This window comes from Cherax quadricarinatus, chromosome 43 (genome assembly GCF_038502225.1).
Source record: "Cherax quadricarinatus isolate ZL_2023a chromosome 43, ASM3850222v1, whole genome shotgun sequence".
Taxonomy (NCBI): domain Eukaryota; kingdom Metazoa; phylum Arthropoda; class Malacostraca; order Decapoda; family Parastacidae; genus Cherax; species Cherax quadricarinatus.
In genome coordinates this window covers 28,362,045-28,378,749 of record NC_091334.1, presented here as the reverse complement: position 1 = coordinate 28,378,749, position 16,705 = coordinate 28,362,045, and the positions used below count along the sequence as shown (strand labels likewise).

The 16,705-nt window shown below is 42.1% G+C and overlaps 1 protein-coding gene across 1 annotated transcript in view; it reads left to right on the top strand.

Annotated features, from left to right (window-relative positions):
- The window catches only part of gammaSnap1 (gamma Soluble NSF attachment protein 1), a 68,131-nt gene that overhangs the window by 20,507 nt on the left and 30,919 nt on the right, over window positions 1-16,705 (top strand). Inside the window, exons 4-9 of the mRNA XM_053784158.2 lie at window positions 560-577; window positions 811-1,018; window positions 11,044-11,114; window positions 11,610-11,674; window positions 12,096-12,208; window positions 15,735-15,881. Coding sequence (XP_053640133.1) covers window positions 560-577; window positions 811-1,018; window positions 11,044-11,114; window positions 11,610-11,674; window positions 12,096-12,208; window positions 15,735-15,881 — 622 coding nt within the window. The remainder of the gene's footprint in view (window positions 1-559; window positions 578-810; window positions 1,019-11,043; window positions 11,115-11,609; window positions 11,675-12,095; window positions 12,209-15,734; window positions 15,882-16,705) is intronic.

The following is a 16,705-nucleotide window of genomic DNA, read 5'->3' as shown; positions in this document are numbered from 1 at the left end:
TGGGAAGTACAGTGTGTGTACTATGAAGGATGGGTGAGGATGTTACAGTTCTGGAGGTGGGAAGTACAGTGTCTGTACTATGAAGGATGGGTGAGGATGTTACAGTTCTGGAGGTGGGAAGTACAGTATCTGTACTCTGAAGGATGGGTGAGAATGTTACCATTCTGGAGGTGGGAAGTACAGTGTCTGTACTCTGAAGGATGGGTGAGAATGTTAAAGTTCTGGAGATGAGAAGTACAGTGTCTGTACTCTGAAGGATGGGTGAGGCTGGTACAGTTCTGGAGGTGGGAAGTACAGTGTCTGTACTATGAAGGATGGGTGAGGATGTTACAGTTCTGGAGGTGGGAAGTACCGTGTTTGTACTCTGAAGGATGGGTGAGGATGTTACAGTTCTGGAGGTGGGAAGTACAGTGTCTGTACTATGAAGGATGGGTGAGGATGTTACAGTTCTGTAGGTGGGAAGTACAGTGTCTGTACTATGAAGGATGGGTGAGGATGTTACAGTTCTGGAGGTGAGACGTACAGTAATATTACAGGATATTCCTTAATTATATATCAGATTCTTTTCAGCAGGAAAGTAAGTATATTAGTGTTGTACACTAATACGTTACTGTATTGTACTCTAGTGATCATTAGTGGGTTATTGAGTGGTCAGTATATACAGTCATTTCTCCTATAAAGCTCCTCCATAGAACAGCTCTGGCTTCCTAGACATCTAGAACAATCATCTAAGTGTCACTAACAATGGTATGTGTTTCTAGATATATAGAAACATTGTAGAACATCACTAACAGTGGTATGTGTTTCTAGGTGTCTAGAACAAGCAGCACTAATAAGCAAGGAGCTGGGAGACATGGAGTCCATCTTCAAGTTGGCTGAGCGTTCAGCATGTATGTATCAGGAACATGGCATCCCGGATACTGCTGCTCTCACGCTAGACAAGACTGCCAAGATCATTGAGAATCATCTGCCTGAGAAAGCTCTACACATGTATGAGCATGCTGTGGATATTGTTATGGTGAGTGGTGTGTGTGTGTTGTGTGTGTTGTGTGTGTGTTGTGTGTGTGTTGTGTGTGTGTTGTGTGTGTGTTGTGTGTGTGTTGTGTGTGTGTTGTGTGTGTGTGTGTGTGTGTGTGTGTGTGTGTGTGTGTGTGTGTGTTGTGTGTGTGTGTTGTGTGTGTGTTGTGTGTGTGTTGTGTGTGTGTTGTGTGTGTGTTGTGTGTGTGTGTGTGTGTGTGTGTGTGTGTGTGTGTGTGTGTGTGTGTGTGTGTGTGTGTGTGTGTGTGTGTGTGTGTGTGTGTGTGTGCATGTGTGTGTGTGTGTGTGTGTGTGTGCGTGTGTGTGCGTGTGTGTGTGTGTGTGTGTGTGTGTACTCACCTAATTGTACTCGCCTAATTGTGGTTGCAGGGGTCGAGACTCAGCTCTTGGCCCCGCGTTTTCACTGAACGCTACTAGGTCCTCTCTCCCTGCTCCATGAGCTTTATCATACCTCGTCTTAAAGCTGTGCATAGTTCCTGCCTTCACTACCTCACTTGCTAGACTATTCCACTTCCTGACTATGACTAAAGAATTACTTCCTACCATCTCTTTGACTCATCTGAATCTTCAGCTTCCCAGTGTGACCCCTTGTTTCTGTGTCCCTTCTCTGGATTATTATTATAATCAAAAAGAAGCGCTAAGCCACAAGGACTATACAGCACCCTTCTCTGGAACATCCTGTCTGTCCGCCTTGTCTGTTCCATGCAGCATTTTGTATGTCGTTTTCATGTCTCCCCTAGCCCTCCAGTCCTTCAGTGTCGTCAGGCTGATTTCCCTTAACTTTTCTTTGTAGGACATTCCCCTTAGTTCTGGAACTAACCTTGTTGCAAACCTTTTCGCTTTCTCTATTTTCTTGATGTGCTTGATCAAGTGTGGGTTCCAAACTGGTTCTGCATACTCCAGTATGGGCCTGACGTACACGCTGTACAGTGTCTTGAATGATTCCTTACTAAGGTATCGGAACGCTATTCTCAGGTTTTCCAGACGCCCATATGCTGCAGCAGTTATCTGGTTGATGTATGCTTCCAGAGATGTGCTCGGTGTTATACTCGCCCCAAGATCTTTCTCCTTGAGTGAGATTTGCAGTCTTTGGCCACCTAGCCTATACTCTGCAGTCTTCTTTGCCCTTCCCTGATCTTCATGACTTTGCATTTTTTTTTTAACAAGTTGGCCGTCTCCCACTGAGGCAGGGTGACCCAAAAAGAAAGAAAATCCACAAAAAGAAAATACTTTCATAATCATTCATCACTTTCACCTCACTCATACATAATCACTGTTTTTGCAGAGGTGCCCAGAACACAACAGTTTAGAAGATTATACACCTACCATCCGACTTACGACCTGCTCGACATACGACCATTCGACTTACGACCGTGTTTTCTATGCCAAATTTCTGGGAAATAAACAACTGTTTGTGTTGTACACAGTGTTTATCCTAAACCTTACAGTATAAAATTAAGTACTAACAGCATAAAAAATAAAGTAAAAAATGAAATACCAAAATAAAACAATAAAATAAAGTCATTACAAAAATGTGATGTTGATATTCAGTAGTAAGGTTCGACTTAGGTTCATTTCGACTTACGACCAGTTGGTCGGAACCGAACTCGGTCGTAAGTCGGATGGTACCTGTACGTATAAAGATACACAATATATCCCTCCAAACTTCCAATACCCAAAACCCTCCTTTAAAGTGCAGGCATTGTACTTCCCATTTCCAGTACTCAAGTCCGGCCATATAAAAATAACCGGTTTCCCTGAATCCCTTCACTAAATATTACCCTGCTCACACTCCAACAGCTCGTCAGGTCCCAAATACCATTCGTCTCCATTCACTCCTATCTAACATGCTCATGCATGCTTGCTGGAAGTCCAGGCCCCTCGCCCACAAAACCTTTGCATTTGGCGGGGTTAAATTCGAGAAGCCAGTTACTGGACCAGCCTGTCCAGGTCTCTCTCAGGTCCTGCCTGATCCTCATCTGATTTGATTCCCCTCATTAACTTCACATCAACTGTGAACAGGGACACTTCTGAGTCTATCCCTTCCATCATGTCATTCACATATACCTAAAATAGTACAGGTCCTAGGACTGACCCCTGTGGGACCCCGTTTGTCACAGGCGCCCACTGTGATACCTCATCACGTTCTATGACTCGTTGTTGCCTCCGTGTCAGGTATTCTCTGATCCATTGAAGTGCCTTTCCTGTTATACGCACCTGATCCTCTAGCTTCTGCACTAATCTCTCGTGAGGAACTGTGCTGAAGGCCTTGCAGTCCAAGAAAATGCACTCAACCCACCCTTCTCTCTCATGTCTTCTGTTACTTTATCATAAAACTCCAGAAGGTTTGTGACACAGGATTTGCCTTCCATGAATATTGTGTGTACTCACCTAATTGTACTCACCTAATTGTACTCACCTAATTGTACTCGCCTAATTGTGGTTGCAGGGGTGGGTGGGTGGGTGTGGGTGGGTGGGTGTGGGTGGTTGGGTGTGGGTGGTTGGGTGGGTGGTTGGGTGGGTGGGTGGGTGTGTGTGTGTGTGTGTGTGTGTGTGTGTGTGTGTGTGTGTGTGTGTGTGTACTCACCTAGTTGTACTCACCTAGTTGAGGTTGCGGGGGTCGAGTCCGAGCTCCTGGCCCCGCCTCTTCACTGATCGCTACTAGGTCACTCTCCCTGAGCCGTGAGCTTTATCATACCTCTGCTTAAAGCTATGTATGGATCCTGCCTCCACTACATCGCTTCCCAAACTATTCCACTTACTGACTACTCTGTGGCTGAAGAAATACTTCCTAACATCCCTGTGATTCATCTGCATCTTCAACTTCCAACTGTGTCCCCGTGTTGCTGTGTCACATCTCTGGAACATCCTGTCTTTGTCCACCTTGTCAATTCCTCTCAGTGTTTTGTATGTCGTTATCATGTCCCCCCTATCTCTCCTGTCCTCCAGTGTCGTCAGGTTGATTTCCCTTAACCTCTCCTCGTAGGACATACCTCTTAGCTCTGGGACTAGTCTTGTTGCAAACCTTTGCACTTTCTCTAGTTTCTTTACGTGCTTGGCTAGGTGTGGGTTCCAAACCGGTGCCGCATACTCCAATATGGGCCTAACGTACATGGTGTACAGGGTCCTGAATGATTCCTTATTAAGATGTCGGAAAGCTGTTCTGAGGTGTACTCACCTATTTGTACTCACCTATTTGTGGTTGCAGGGGTCGAGTCCTAGCTCCTGGCCCCGCCTCTTCACCGGTTGCTACTAGGCCCTCTCTCTCCCCGCTCCATGAGCTTTATCAAACCTCATCTTAAAACTGTGTATGGTTCCTGCCTCCACTACGTCATTTTCTAGGCTATTCCACTGCCTTACAACTCTATGACTGAAGAAATACTTCCTACTATCTCTCTGACTCATTTGTGTCTTCAACTTCCAATTGTGGCCTCGTGTTTCTGTGTCCCCTCCCTGGAACATCCTGTCTTTGTCCACCTTGTCTATTCCACGCAGTATTTTATATGTCGTTATCATGTCTCCCCTGACCCTCCTGTCCTCCAGTGTGGTCAGGCCGATTTCCCTTAATCTTTCCTCATAGGACATTCCCCTTAGCTCCGGAACTAACCTTGTCGCAAACCTTTGTACTTTCTCTAGTTTCTTGACGTGCTTTATCAAGTGCGGGTTCCAAACAGGTGCTGCATACTCCAGTATGGGCCTGACATACACGGTGTACAGTGTCTTGAATGATTCCTTACTAAGGTATCGGAATGCTGTTCTCAGGTTTGCCAGGCGCCCATATGCTGCAGCAGTTATCTGATTGATGTGTGCTTCCGGAGACATGCTCGGTGTTATACTCACCCCAAGATCTTTCTCCTTGAGTGAGGTTTGCAGTCTTTGGCCACCTAGGTGTATGTGTGTGTGTGTGTGTGTGTGTATGTGTATGTGTATGTGTATGTGTATATGTGTGTGTGTGTGTGTGCAGTTCATAGGTAAAGTGGTTGTACTCACCTAATTGTGGTTGCAGGGGTTGAGACTCAGCTCCTGGCCCTGCCTCTTCACCGACCACTACTAGGTCCTCTCTTCCCCTGCTCCATGAGCATTATCATACCTCGTCTTAAAACTATGTATAGTCCCTGCCTCCACTACATCGCTTGCCAGACTATTCCACTTCTTAACTACTCTATGACTGAAGAAATACTTCCTAACATCCCTTTGACTCATCTGAGCCTTCAGCTTCCAATTGTGACCCCTTGTTTCTGTGTCCCATCTCTGGAACATCCTGTCTCTGTCCACCTTGTCTATTCCACGTAGTATTTTGTATGTCGTTATCATGTCTCCCCTGACCCTCCTGTCCTTCAGTGTTGTCAGACCGCTTTCCCTTAACCTTTCTTCATAGGACATTCCCCTTAGCTCTGGAACTAGCCTTGTTGCAAACCTTTGCACTTTCTCTAATTTCTTGACCTGTTTGACCAGGTGTGGGTTCCAAACTGGTGCTGCGTACTCTAGTATGGGCCTGACGTACACAGTGTATAAAGTGTGTGTGTGTGTGTAGTTCATAAGTAAAGTGGTGTGTGTGCGTGTATGTGTGTGTACTCACCTATTTGTACTCGCCTATTTGTGGTTGCAGGGGTCGAATCATAGCTCCTGGCCCCGCTTCTTCACTGATTGCTACTAGGTCCTCTCTCCCTGCTCCATGAGCTTTATTAAACCTCGCCTTGAAACTATGTATGGTTCCCGCCTCCACTACGTCACTTTCTAGGCTCTTCCACGGCCTGACTACTCTGACTGAAGAAATATTTCCTAACATCCCTTTGATTCATCTGAGTCTTCAACTTCCATTTGTGACCTCTTGTGTCTGTGTCCCATCTCTGGAACATCTCGTCTTTGTCCACCTTGTCTATTCCGCACAGTATTTTATATGTCGTTATCATGTCTCCCCTGACCCTCCTGGCCTCCAGTGTCGTCAGGCCGATTTCCCTCAACATTTCTTTGTGGTTTGTGTGTGTGCGTGCGTGCGTGCGTGCGTGCGTGCGTGCGTGCGTGCGCGCGTGCGTGTGTGTGTGTGTGTGTGTGTGTGTGTGTGTGTGTGTGTGTGTGTGTGTGTGTGTGTGTGTGTGTTTAGTTCATAAGTAAAGTGGTGTGTATATTAATTGGGACTATGATGAAATAAGACAATTAATTGAGAAAATATTTATTTGAAAAATACGTGGGAATGATATGACAGATAATGATTTAATAAGAGATATGACTATTCTTTGCTTTCATAAACATTGCTGTACCCTGTTATATAGAATTGACCAATGTTGAATACATTTTGGCAAGTTCTTTGTTGTAGTACCAGGTCCTAATAACAGTAGCAGTTAGCTTCTTCACAGTTGAACAGTCCTGTTTCACAATCCTATGTTTGGTTATTGCCCATAGATTCTCAGTTGGGTTGAGGTCACGAGAGTTTCCCAGCCAGTTTAGAATGCTTAACCCACTCTCTTCGAAGAATGTTAGCATTTTTCTGGAGGTGTGGTATGGAGCAAGATCCTGCTGGAAAATGCCTTCTCCATCAGGAAAGTCTCTGTCCACAATGGGAAGCAAATGAGTTGAAAGGATTGCAATGTATTTGTCACTGTTCATCATTCCCTCAACAATAAAAAGCTGTCAAGGGCCTTTTGCAGTAAAACTTCCCCAAAACATCTTAGGTTGGTGTTTTGGTGCTTGTTGAATATATCCATTTCTAAGTGGTTCGCCTTTGCTCCCTCTCAATACCACTGATCCATACCCATATGTACTTCACTACCTCTGATTTGTATCTGTGTACTTCAGAATGCGCCACACCTGAATATACAGTGGAACCTCGGCTTACAAACGCCCCACCATGCGAATTTTTCAGGATACGAACCGTCGTTCGGTCGACTTTTTGCTTCTGGATATAAATGAAATTTCAGGACGCGAACTTCCCCTTCAAGGAAGGTTCCTTAAATAAATAAGTAAATATTTATTTATTTCCAAATGTTACAGTGTGTGTTTACATATCAAAATATGATTGGAGCAAAGAAAGCCACCATCATGCCAAGGCATTTTGGGCAGACTTAACATAATACTAATAGACTACTAAAACCTAGACAGGTGAAAAGTGTACTAATAGTGGTTACCAATGTTTTGTTGATGGTGGTGCCAACTACTGGCAGCCTTTTGAAGTTTATCTTTACTGTTATTAATATTACTATTGTATTATTATTATGATGATTTTTTTTTTTTTTTCAACAAGTCGGCCATCTCCCATTGAGGCAGGGTGACCCAAAAAGAAAGAAAATCCCCCAAAAAAGAAAATACTTTCATCATCATTCAACACTTTCACCTCACTCACACATAATCACTGTTTTTGCAGAGGTGCTCAGAACACAATAGTTTAGAAGCATATACGTATAAAGATACACAACATATCCCTCCAAACTGCTAATATCCCGAAACCCCTCCTTTAGAGTGCAGGCATTGTACTTCCCATTTCCAGGACTCAAGTCTGGCTATATAAAAATAACTGGTTTCCCTGAATCCCTTCACTAAATATTACCCTGCTCACACTCCAACAGATCGTCAGGTCCCAAATACCATTCTTCTCCATTCACTCTTATCGAACACGCTCATGCACGCCTGCTGGAAGTCCAAGCCCCTCGCCCACAAAACCTCCCTTACCCCTTCCTTCCAACCTTTTCGAGGACGACCCCTACCCCGCCTTCCTTCTCCTACAGATTTAAATGCTCTCCATGTCATTCTACTTTGATCCATTCTCTCTAAATGACCAAACCACCTCAACAACCTCTCTTCTGCCCTCTGACTAATACTTTTATTAACTCCACACCTTCTCCTAATTTCCACACTCCGAATTTTCTGCATAATATTTACACCACACATTGCCCTTAGACAGGACATCTCCACTGCCTCCAACCGCCTCCTTGCTGCTGCATTCACAACCCAAGCTTCACACCCATATAAGAGTGTTGGTACTACTATACTTTCATACATTCCCTTCTTTGCCTCTATAGATAACATTTTTTGACTCCACATATACCTCAATGCACCACTCACTTTTTTTCCCCTCATCAATTCTATGATTAACCTCATCCTTCATAAATCCATCCGCCGACACGTCAACTCCCAAGTATCTGAAAACATTCACTTCTTCCATACTCCTCCTCCCCAATTTAATATCCAGTTTTTCTTTAAATCATTTGATACCCTCATCACCTTACTCTTTTCTATGTTCACTTTCAACTTTCTACCTTTACACACACTCCCAAACTCATCCACTAACCTTTGCAATTTTTCTTTAGAATCTCCCATAAGCACAGTATCATCAGCAAAAAGTAACTGTATCAATTCCCATTTTGTATTTGATTCCCCATAATTTAATCCCACCCCTCTCCCCAACACCCTAGCATTTACTTCTTTTACAACCCCGTCTATAAATATATTAAACAACCATGGTGACATTACACATCCCTGTGATGATGATGATGATGATGATGATGATGATGATGATGATGATGATGATGATGATGATGATGATGATGATGATGATGATGATGATGATGATGATGATGATGATGATGATGATGATGATGATGATGATGATGATGATGATGATGATGATGATGATGATGATGATGATGATGATGATGATGATGATGATGATGATGATGATGATGATGATGATGATGATGATGATGATGATGATGATGATGATGATGATGATGATGATGATGATGATGATGATGATGATGATGATGATGATGATGATGATGATGATGATGATGATGATGATGATGATGATGATGATGATGATGATGATGATGATTAATAATAATAATAATGTGGTGAGGGGCTCTTGATCTAGGGAATTGGACCTGTGCTCCAGGCCCCTAAATTAATAATAATTATTATTATAATATGTACGTACTATTAATGATAATACATAATTACGTATAATAAAATAACTCTAATACTATATAATAATAATAATACAATAATATGTAATAGTACAATAATATAATAGTAATACTATGTACGTACTGCGTATAATTTAGTTTGACAACACCATCACCAGATAGCAGTGTATCAGAACAATGGTCACCAGTGCACATGTGCTTATGGAGCTACTCTCGTGGTGCAAGGAATTCTCGTGATTTCCTTAAGTTTCATGCAGTTAATTCGCTAGATTTCTTCTAACCATGGGTCCTAAGAAAGCAAGTGCAAAGGACAGTGCCGAGAAGAGAAAGAGGATGATTTACATGGAATTAAAGCAAGAAATCATTAATAAGCACAGACTAAGTACAAGGGTTGAGGACTTGGTGAGTGAGTACATACATGCATAGCCCCTCTTATATATGTGCAGTACTAAAGCAGAAGGAGTCTATAAAGGCTATAGTGCCAGCAAAGGGCATTACAGTAATTTCTAAGCAGTGGACCTCTGTCAAGGAAAAGATGGAAAAGCTGCTGTTGACACGGTTGATGGAGAAACAGCTCACAGGAGGTACATAGTGTACTGAGATAAACATAAAAATTGTACATAGCAGTTCTTAAGAAAAGTGTGAACTCCTGACAGGATTTGCTGCTCTGCATTTCTTCTCCAAGGTATGTAAATGTTGTATGTACACCAGATCTAATTTAGTTAGCCTCACAAACTCTGTTTTCTCTTATAATACCCCTCAGGGAAGGTTCCTTGATGTTGGTGAGGGGCTCTTGATTTAGGGAATTAGATCTGTGCTCCAGTTCCCCGAATTAAGCCTGAATGCCTTCAACATCCCCCCCACTCCCAGGCGCTGTATAATCCTACAGGTTTAGTGCTTCCCCCTTGATTATAATAATAATTCTCTTATAATAACACCTCTGACGTTTTCATAGCAGAAATGCTTGACCACTCTCGCGACCACAATCCTCCTCCCTCTGCTGTCCACATAATGACATTTTATTCATTCTAGAGTGTAAATCAGATTTCTATTTTATTTATATTGTTTATTATGTCATATTAGATGAATTGTGACAGATAAATAAGCTGTAGAGTTGATAATAGGGTTATTTTGTCATACCTCCTGAGAACAGGAATTCAGCTGGAACGAATTAATTGCATTTCAGTTAATTTAAATGAGGAAAATTGACCCAGCATACAAGCAATTCGGGATATGAATAAGTCCATGGAACGGATTAAATTCGTAAGCTGAGGTTCCGCTGTATGACTTTTCTCCATTCATCTCTCATCCATCCCTTATGATCGAGTGCTCGCCGAAGCTGTTTTTTATTCATAGCTGCAGTCAATAATTGTTTTTTTATTGGCTTTCTGGCAGTTCTGTCAACTTCAAGGAGCCTTCATCAAACATTTGAAGAATTGACATTTATGCCAGCTGAAGTCAGATGGTTTTCTTGGGATCCTTCACAATATTTTTTATGATAACTATGTCATCATGAGGTGTTGTCTTTCATTTTTTCCACATCTTCCTCGACGCAACGCTTCACAATCTCCAGTGTCATCAGCTCTCTTCAGAATTCGACCAACAGTTGACTTTGCTAGGCTCAAATTTTCGGGGATCTGTCTAATACTCGAATCAGCATGTTTTCTAGGAGCTACAAAACTTGCACACCTCTTAGGTGTAACATCTATCACAAATTTCAGCAGTAATCATGAATTGAAGGGGAGAATTTGGCAAAACCACATTTACTCATGGAACATGCTTGCAGGAATAGCCTTACAGAACAACAGCTGTTGTAGCACTGATAAGAGTTGCAGGGTAACACCACATCTGGATGGTTGCTAGAAGTCAGTAGCAAACTGTTCTGAAAAGAAAAGAGCCCAAACTACATTAATTAAGCCGGAGACTAAATCATATTATAAGATAATCCCAAAATTTACTCCTGTTGCAGTTAATTTGCACACTACTGTATGCTTATCTTTCATTCTTCTTTAAGTATGTGTTGACTGTATAACCCAAGATAATCCAAGATAACTAAGATGACTAATATTGGTGTGTTTGTGTGTAGACAGAAGACAGACCACGACAAGCAGCAGAGTACCAGAGCAGAGTCTCCCGTCTTAATGTTAAGCTGCAGAAGTAAGTCTCTTCTTTATTATGTTGTCTTCTTTGTATTCTTTATCATGTGTCTTCTTTATCATGTTATAGTGTCTTCTTTAAGATGTAGAAGTCTTCTTGTTCTGTATTATTAATATTATTATAGAGAATGAAGACTGCCAGGTTATACACCTCTGCTATCTTAGTGTTATCTTTTTATTTTTGTGTTATCTTTGTGTATTTTAATGTTTTTTTTGCATTATCATTGTTTTACTTGTGTGTTATCTTTGTGTTATCTTTGTGCTCTTAGTGTTACATTTGTGATATCTTTGTTACTGTGTTAGTGTTTTAGTATTACCTTAGTGTTATCTTTGTTATCTTCATCTTTTATCTTCATGTTATCTTAGTGTTAACTTTGTGACAGTTTTATCTTTATTATTGTGTTATCTTTATGTTATCCTGGTGTTGTCTTTATCTTGGTGTTGTCTTAGTGTTATCTGGGTGTTATCTCAGTGCTATCTCGGTGTTATCTTACAGATACGACGCTGCCACTGACGCCATCAGGAGAGAGATTTGCTTCCATCAGGCTGGTGAAAATAACCGTAAGTTATCACTATGGTGTTATCTTAGGTTATCCTAACACTATAACTAGCCACTATCATCCACAGGATAGATGTGAGGTGTACAGTAAACTAGCCACTACCATCCCCAGGATATATGAGGTGCACAATAAACTAGCCACTGTCATCCACAGGATAGATGTGAGGTGGTCAGTAAACTAGCCACTACCATCCTCAAGATAGATGTAAGGTGCACAGTAAACTAGTGACTACCATGCACAGGATAGATATAAGTTGCAACCCTTGTTATCCTGTTAAACCCCTTGTTATCTTATTTTAACTTGTTTTAACTTATCTTGTAATACCTTGTTATCTTGTTTTAACTTGTAAAACCCTTGTTTTAACTTATCTTGTAAGACTCTCATTATGTTGTAAGAGTGTGATTGTTATCCTAACATTACAGCTGCCATAGGAAGGTTAACAGTGGCACTGGTGTTGGTACAGCTGGCCCGGGGTGACCCAGTAGCTGCCGAAAAAGCCTTCAGAGAGTGGGGCACCTACTGTGAACATGAGGAGGTAGGTCAGCCACTTGTATTGAGCTATACAGTAGTGGTTTGTAAAATCAGTCAAGTCATTCAGTCAGTCAGTCAAGTCATTCAGTAAGTCAAGTCATTCGGTATGTCAGTCAGTCAAGTCATTCGGTATGTCAGTCAGTCAAGTCAGTCAAGTCAGTCAGTCAAGTCAGTCAGTAAGTCAGTTGGTCAGTCAGTCAGTCATCACACAAACTCATATTTGCCTCATTCTTTTTGTGTACAAAATGGCGCATCATTCCGACTACAGGCTATCTCTTGTCTGATATCTCTATTTTCTTCGTTAATTCCAAGACTTAAATGCTTAAACCTTTTCTTGCAACTTTCAGCAACACTTGTATGCCTACTGGGTGCCATGATTGCTTGGCAGATTTAAGTTATGGCAATTAATACGTATCTAAACAAACACAGCAAGCTACTGGTACAGGTTCATCCAACGCATGCATGAACCAAACTGTCGGCTGGGAGGGTGGTGGGGTGGGTGATGCTTGCAGAGGATGGCTGAAGCCCATCTCGCCCTGCGGGCGACAGCGCGCCCAAAAATTTTTCCCCTCCTGCAACATGCTAAACTAATTTTACGAAGTTTATCTGGAGTTTATCTGGAGAGGGTTTCGGGGGTCAACGCCCCCGCGGCCCGGTCTGAGACCAGGCCTCATGGTAGATCAGGGTCTGATCAACCAGGCTGTTACTGCTGGCTGCACGCAAGCTGACGTACGAGCCACAACCCCAGTTGGTCAGGTGCTGACTTTAGGTGCCTGTCCAGTGCCTTCTTGAAGACAGCCAGGCATCTATTGGTAATCCCCCTTAAGCATGCTGGGAGGCAATTGAACAGTCATGGGCCAAGGACACTTATTGTGTTGTCTCTCAGTGTACTCGTGGCACCTCTGCTTTTCATCGGGGGAATGCTGCATCTCCTGCCAAGTCTTTTGCTTTCATATGACGTGATTTTCGTGTGCAAGTTTGGTACCAATCCCTCCAGGACCTTCCAAGTGTATATTATCATGTATCTCTCTCGAATAAGAATTAAAAATGGAAAGCAAGAGTAATATAAGAGGGGCCTGGAGACTTGACTAATGAACAGATAAAATGTTATTTTAGTACCAGGAATATCTGCAGTGTTTATTCTGGACCCTATTTTGAAATTTGTGTGAAACTGTTAAAAAAAATCTGCTGCAATTCTTCAATCGTGCTATAACCAATGTGCAAGACAATATCATGTTAAACGACGGTCTACTGCATTTTTTGTTAATATTTTTGGGTGTCTGGAAGTGATTAATTGGATTTACATTATTTCTTATGGGAAATGTTGCTTTAGTTTTCATCGAATTTGGCTTTCGTCAGACTGTGGAATGCATTAGAGATGAAAACCAAGGTTCCACTGTACTACATAGAAAGCAGCTTGTTATGCAGTCTTTCAGGCAAATTAGATTAGTTTTGTCCCAGGATGCTACCCACACCAGTCCATTAATGCCCAGGTACCAATTTTATTGTACCAATTTTATTGATGGGTGAACATAGACAACTTGTATAAAGAAACGTACCCAATGTTTCTACCCTTGCTGGGAATTGAACCCGGACACTCACCGTGTGAAATGAGAGCTTCAGCCACCAGGCCATAGGGTATTGTTTGGAGTTATTGTTGGTACTGCTTGGTGTTGATAGTGGTACTGTTTGGGGTTGTTGGTGGTACTGTTTGGGGTTGATGGTGGTACTGCTTGGGTTGATGGTGGCACTGCTTGGGTTGATGGTGGTACTGTTTGGGGTTGTTGGTACTCTTTGGGATTGTTGGTGGCACTGTTTGGGGTTGTCGGTGGTACTGTTTGGGGGTTGGTGGTACTGTTTGGGGTTGGTGGTACTGTTTGGGTTGTTGGTGGTACTGTTGTTGGTTCACAAGGCTGGGGTTGATGTCAGTACTGGTGGTTCACGAGGCTGGGAGTACCACCCAAATTGCTAAAAACTTTTCACTTGGTACTTGCTCTCCCTGCCCTTTATTGTTGTGATATTAATCTTTGTTTCCACTGCCTTTGTATTTCATCACTCATCCTTCAGCCTTCTGAAGCCCGTGAATAATCAGTGATCTCTCTCTCTCCCCACTTCCTTTCCTTCCATATTTCTGTATCTGATTTGTGCAGTTCCTTTGCTGTTTCTCGTTTCTCTCCTGCACCTCCTGGAACACTGTGGCAGGCCTGCCGGCCCATACTAAATAGGTCCTTCTCAAAACCAACCCTTCCCACCCACCTAATTGTCTAGCCTTGCTTCAGTTCCTGAGGTACTAATCAAACTCACCCCTTCCCGTTCTTATATTTGTCTAATCTCTCTTTAAAGCTAATAAGGTTTTAGCTTCTATAATGACTTGGGAGATTGTTCGACATATCGACAACTCTGTTTAAAGACCAGTACTTTCTTACATCCTTTCTAAATCAAAATTTCTTCTAATTATAATCCATTATTTCTAGGTCTTACTTGATTTGATATCTTTGGTACTTTATTTATATCACCTTTGTTTATACCCCTCTTCAATGTATATACTTCAGTGATGTCTCCTGCTATTCTGTGTCTTTCATGAGAGTGAAGGTTCAGGGCTTTCAATCTATGCATATATGAAAGATTCCCTAAATGTACAGTGTGTTATTCTTAGCTCCTTCCCTTCCTTCAGTCGCCTCGTCTACTGTTGCTGTTCCTGCTCCCATCTCCTTGCACCTATCCTTCATCACCTTCATTTTCCACTTCAGCTCCTTCAGTTCCTCCTCCAGGTTCTATATCTTTGCCTCAGCAGCTGTAGCTTGTGTGTCTCCTGTTCCTTGCTCTCCACAGACATCTCTACATTTTTCTTTATCATTTTGTAAAGCTCGCTAAACTTGGTTTTTCCACTTGTTCCATCTTGCAGCTAAGATGACCAAATGCTCCAGTTTCAGGTCATTGTATGACTATGACCCACATTAGGAAACACTTGTCCTGTTTCTGACCAATTTTATCTTACCTAACCTAACCTGGTGAATCTTACCTAACCTAATCTGATGAATCTTACCTAACCTTACCTAACCTGATGAACCTAACCTTACCTAACCTAACCTAACCTGACAAACCTTACCTAACCTAACCTGACAAACTTTACCTAACCTAATCTGAGCCCTGCTAACCACACTTCTCAAACCATCCCACCTGTGTTGTGTACTGTGTCTTGGTTGACTGTACTGAGCCACACTCAGCAACCAGTGTTCCCAACCATATAAATCTCTGCTGTAGTCTTATATTTTTCGTGCTGTATTCTTGTAGTTTTCATGCTGTAATCCTGTAGTAGCAAATACTGTAATGATGATGGCTAGTAATAACATTGTAACTTACAGGTACAGTCATTGTAAACACTGTAATGGCTAGTAATAACACTGATGTTACTTACAGGTACAGTCATTGTAAACACTGTAATGGCTAGTAATAACACTGATGTTACTTACAGGTACAGTCATTGTAAACACTGTAATGGCTAGTAATAACACTGATGTAACTTTCAGGTACAGACGTTGGAGATGTTAATTCAAGCCTTTGATGAGGAGGATGGAGACATGGCCCTCAAGGCTCTCAACTCTTCCTTTATTAAACACATGGATGTAGAGTATGCTAAGCTGGCCAGGAGTCTACCTGTACCCAAGTGTAGCACGGTATGTGTACCCAAGTATAGTCTAGTGTAGTACAGTATGTGTACTCTAGTGTAGCATAGTTTGTGTACCCTGGTGTAGTGTAGTGTAGCTTGGCATCCTTTCTAAGATGTTACTCTATACCTTAAACAACACTGCAGTGGACCCTTGTTTTTGTCGATCTTAGTTATCTCCGATTTCGGTTTTGGCCGACTTTTTTCGTCGATTTTTGGCTTTAGGTTTTGTCGATTACCTCCGTTTTCGTTGATTGTATGGAACCTGTCCAGTCCCAAGTGTGCAGACAAAGCCGCCTCCCACATGCATTCTCAGTCAGTGTTGCGTTGTTTCTTGGTCAGTGAACATATCCTGCCAGGTCATATGAAACATTTCATAATAATCCATTGTTTTTGCCACTTGTTTATCGTTTGTAACTGCTAAATAAGCGACCATGGCCCCAAAGAAAGCTCCTAGTGCCAGTGCTTTGGTAAAGAAAGTGAGGAACACCATAGAACTGAAAAAAGAAATCCTAAGAAAATGTGATAGTGGCATACGCATTGCTGAACTCGGCAGGATGTACTGGAAGTCGCCATCAACAATCAGCTCCATTGTGACAGAAAAGAAATCATGGAAGCTGATGTTGCAAAAGGGGTGCATGCAATAACCAAACAGAGATCCCAAACAATTGAAGAAGTGGAGATATTGTTGTTGGTGTGGATCAGAGAGAAAGAGTTAGTAAGAGATAGTGTTGTGCAGTCCATTATTTGTGAAAAGGCAAGACAGTTGCATGAGGATCTTATAAAGAAACTGCCTGAAACAAGTGGTGATGAAAGTGAATTTTAGGCCAGCAA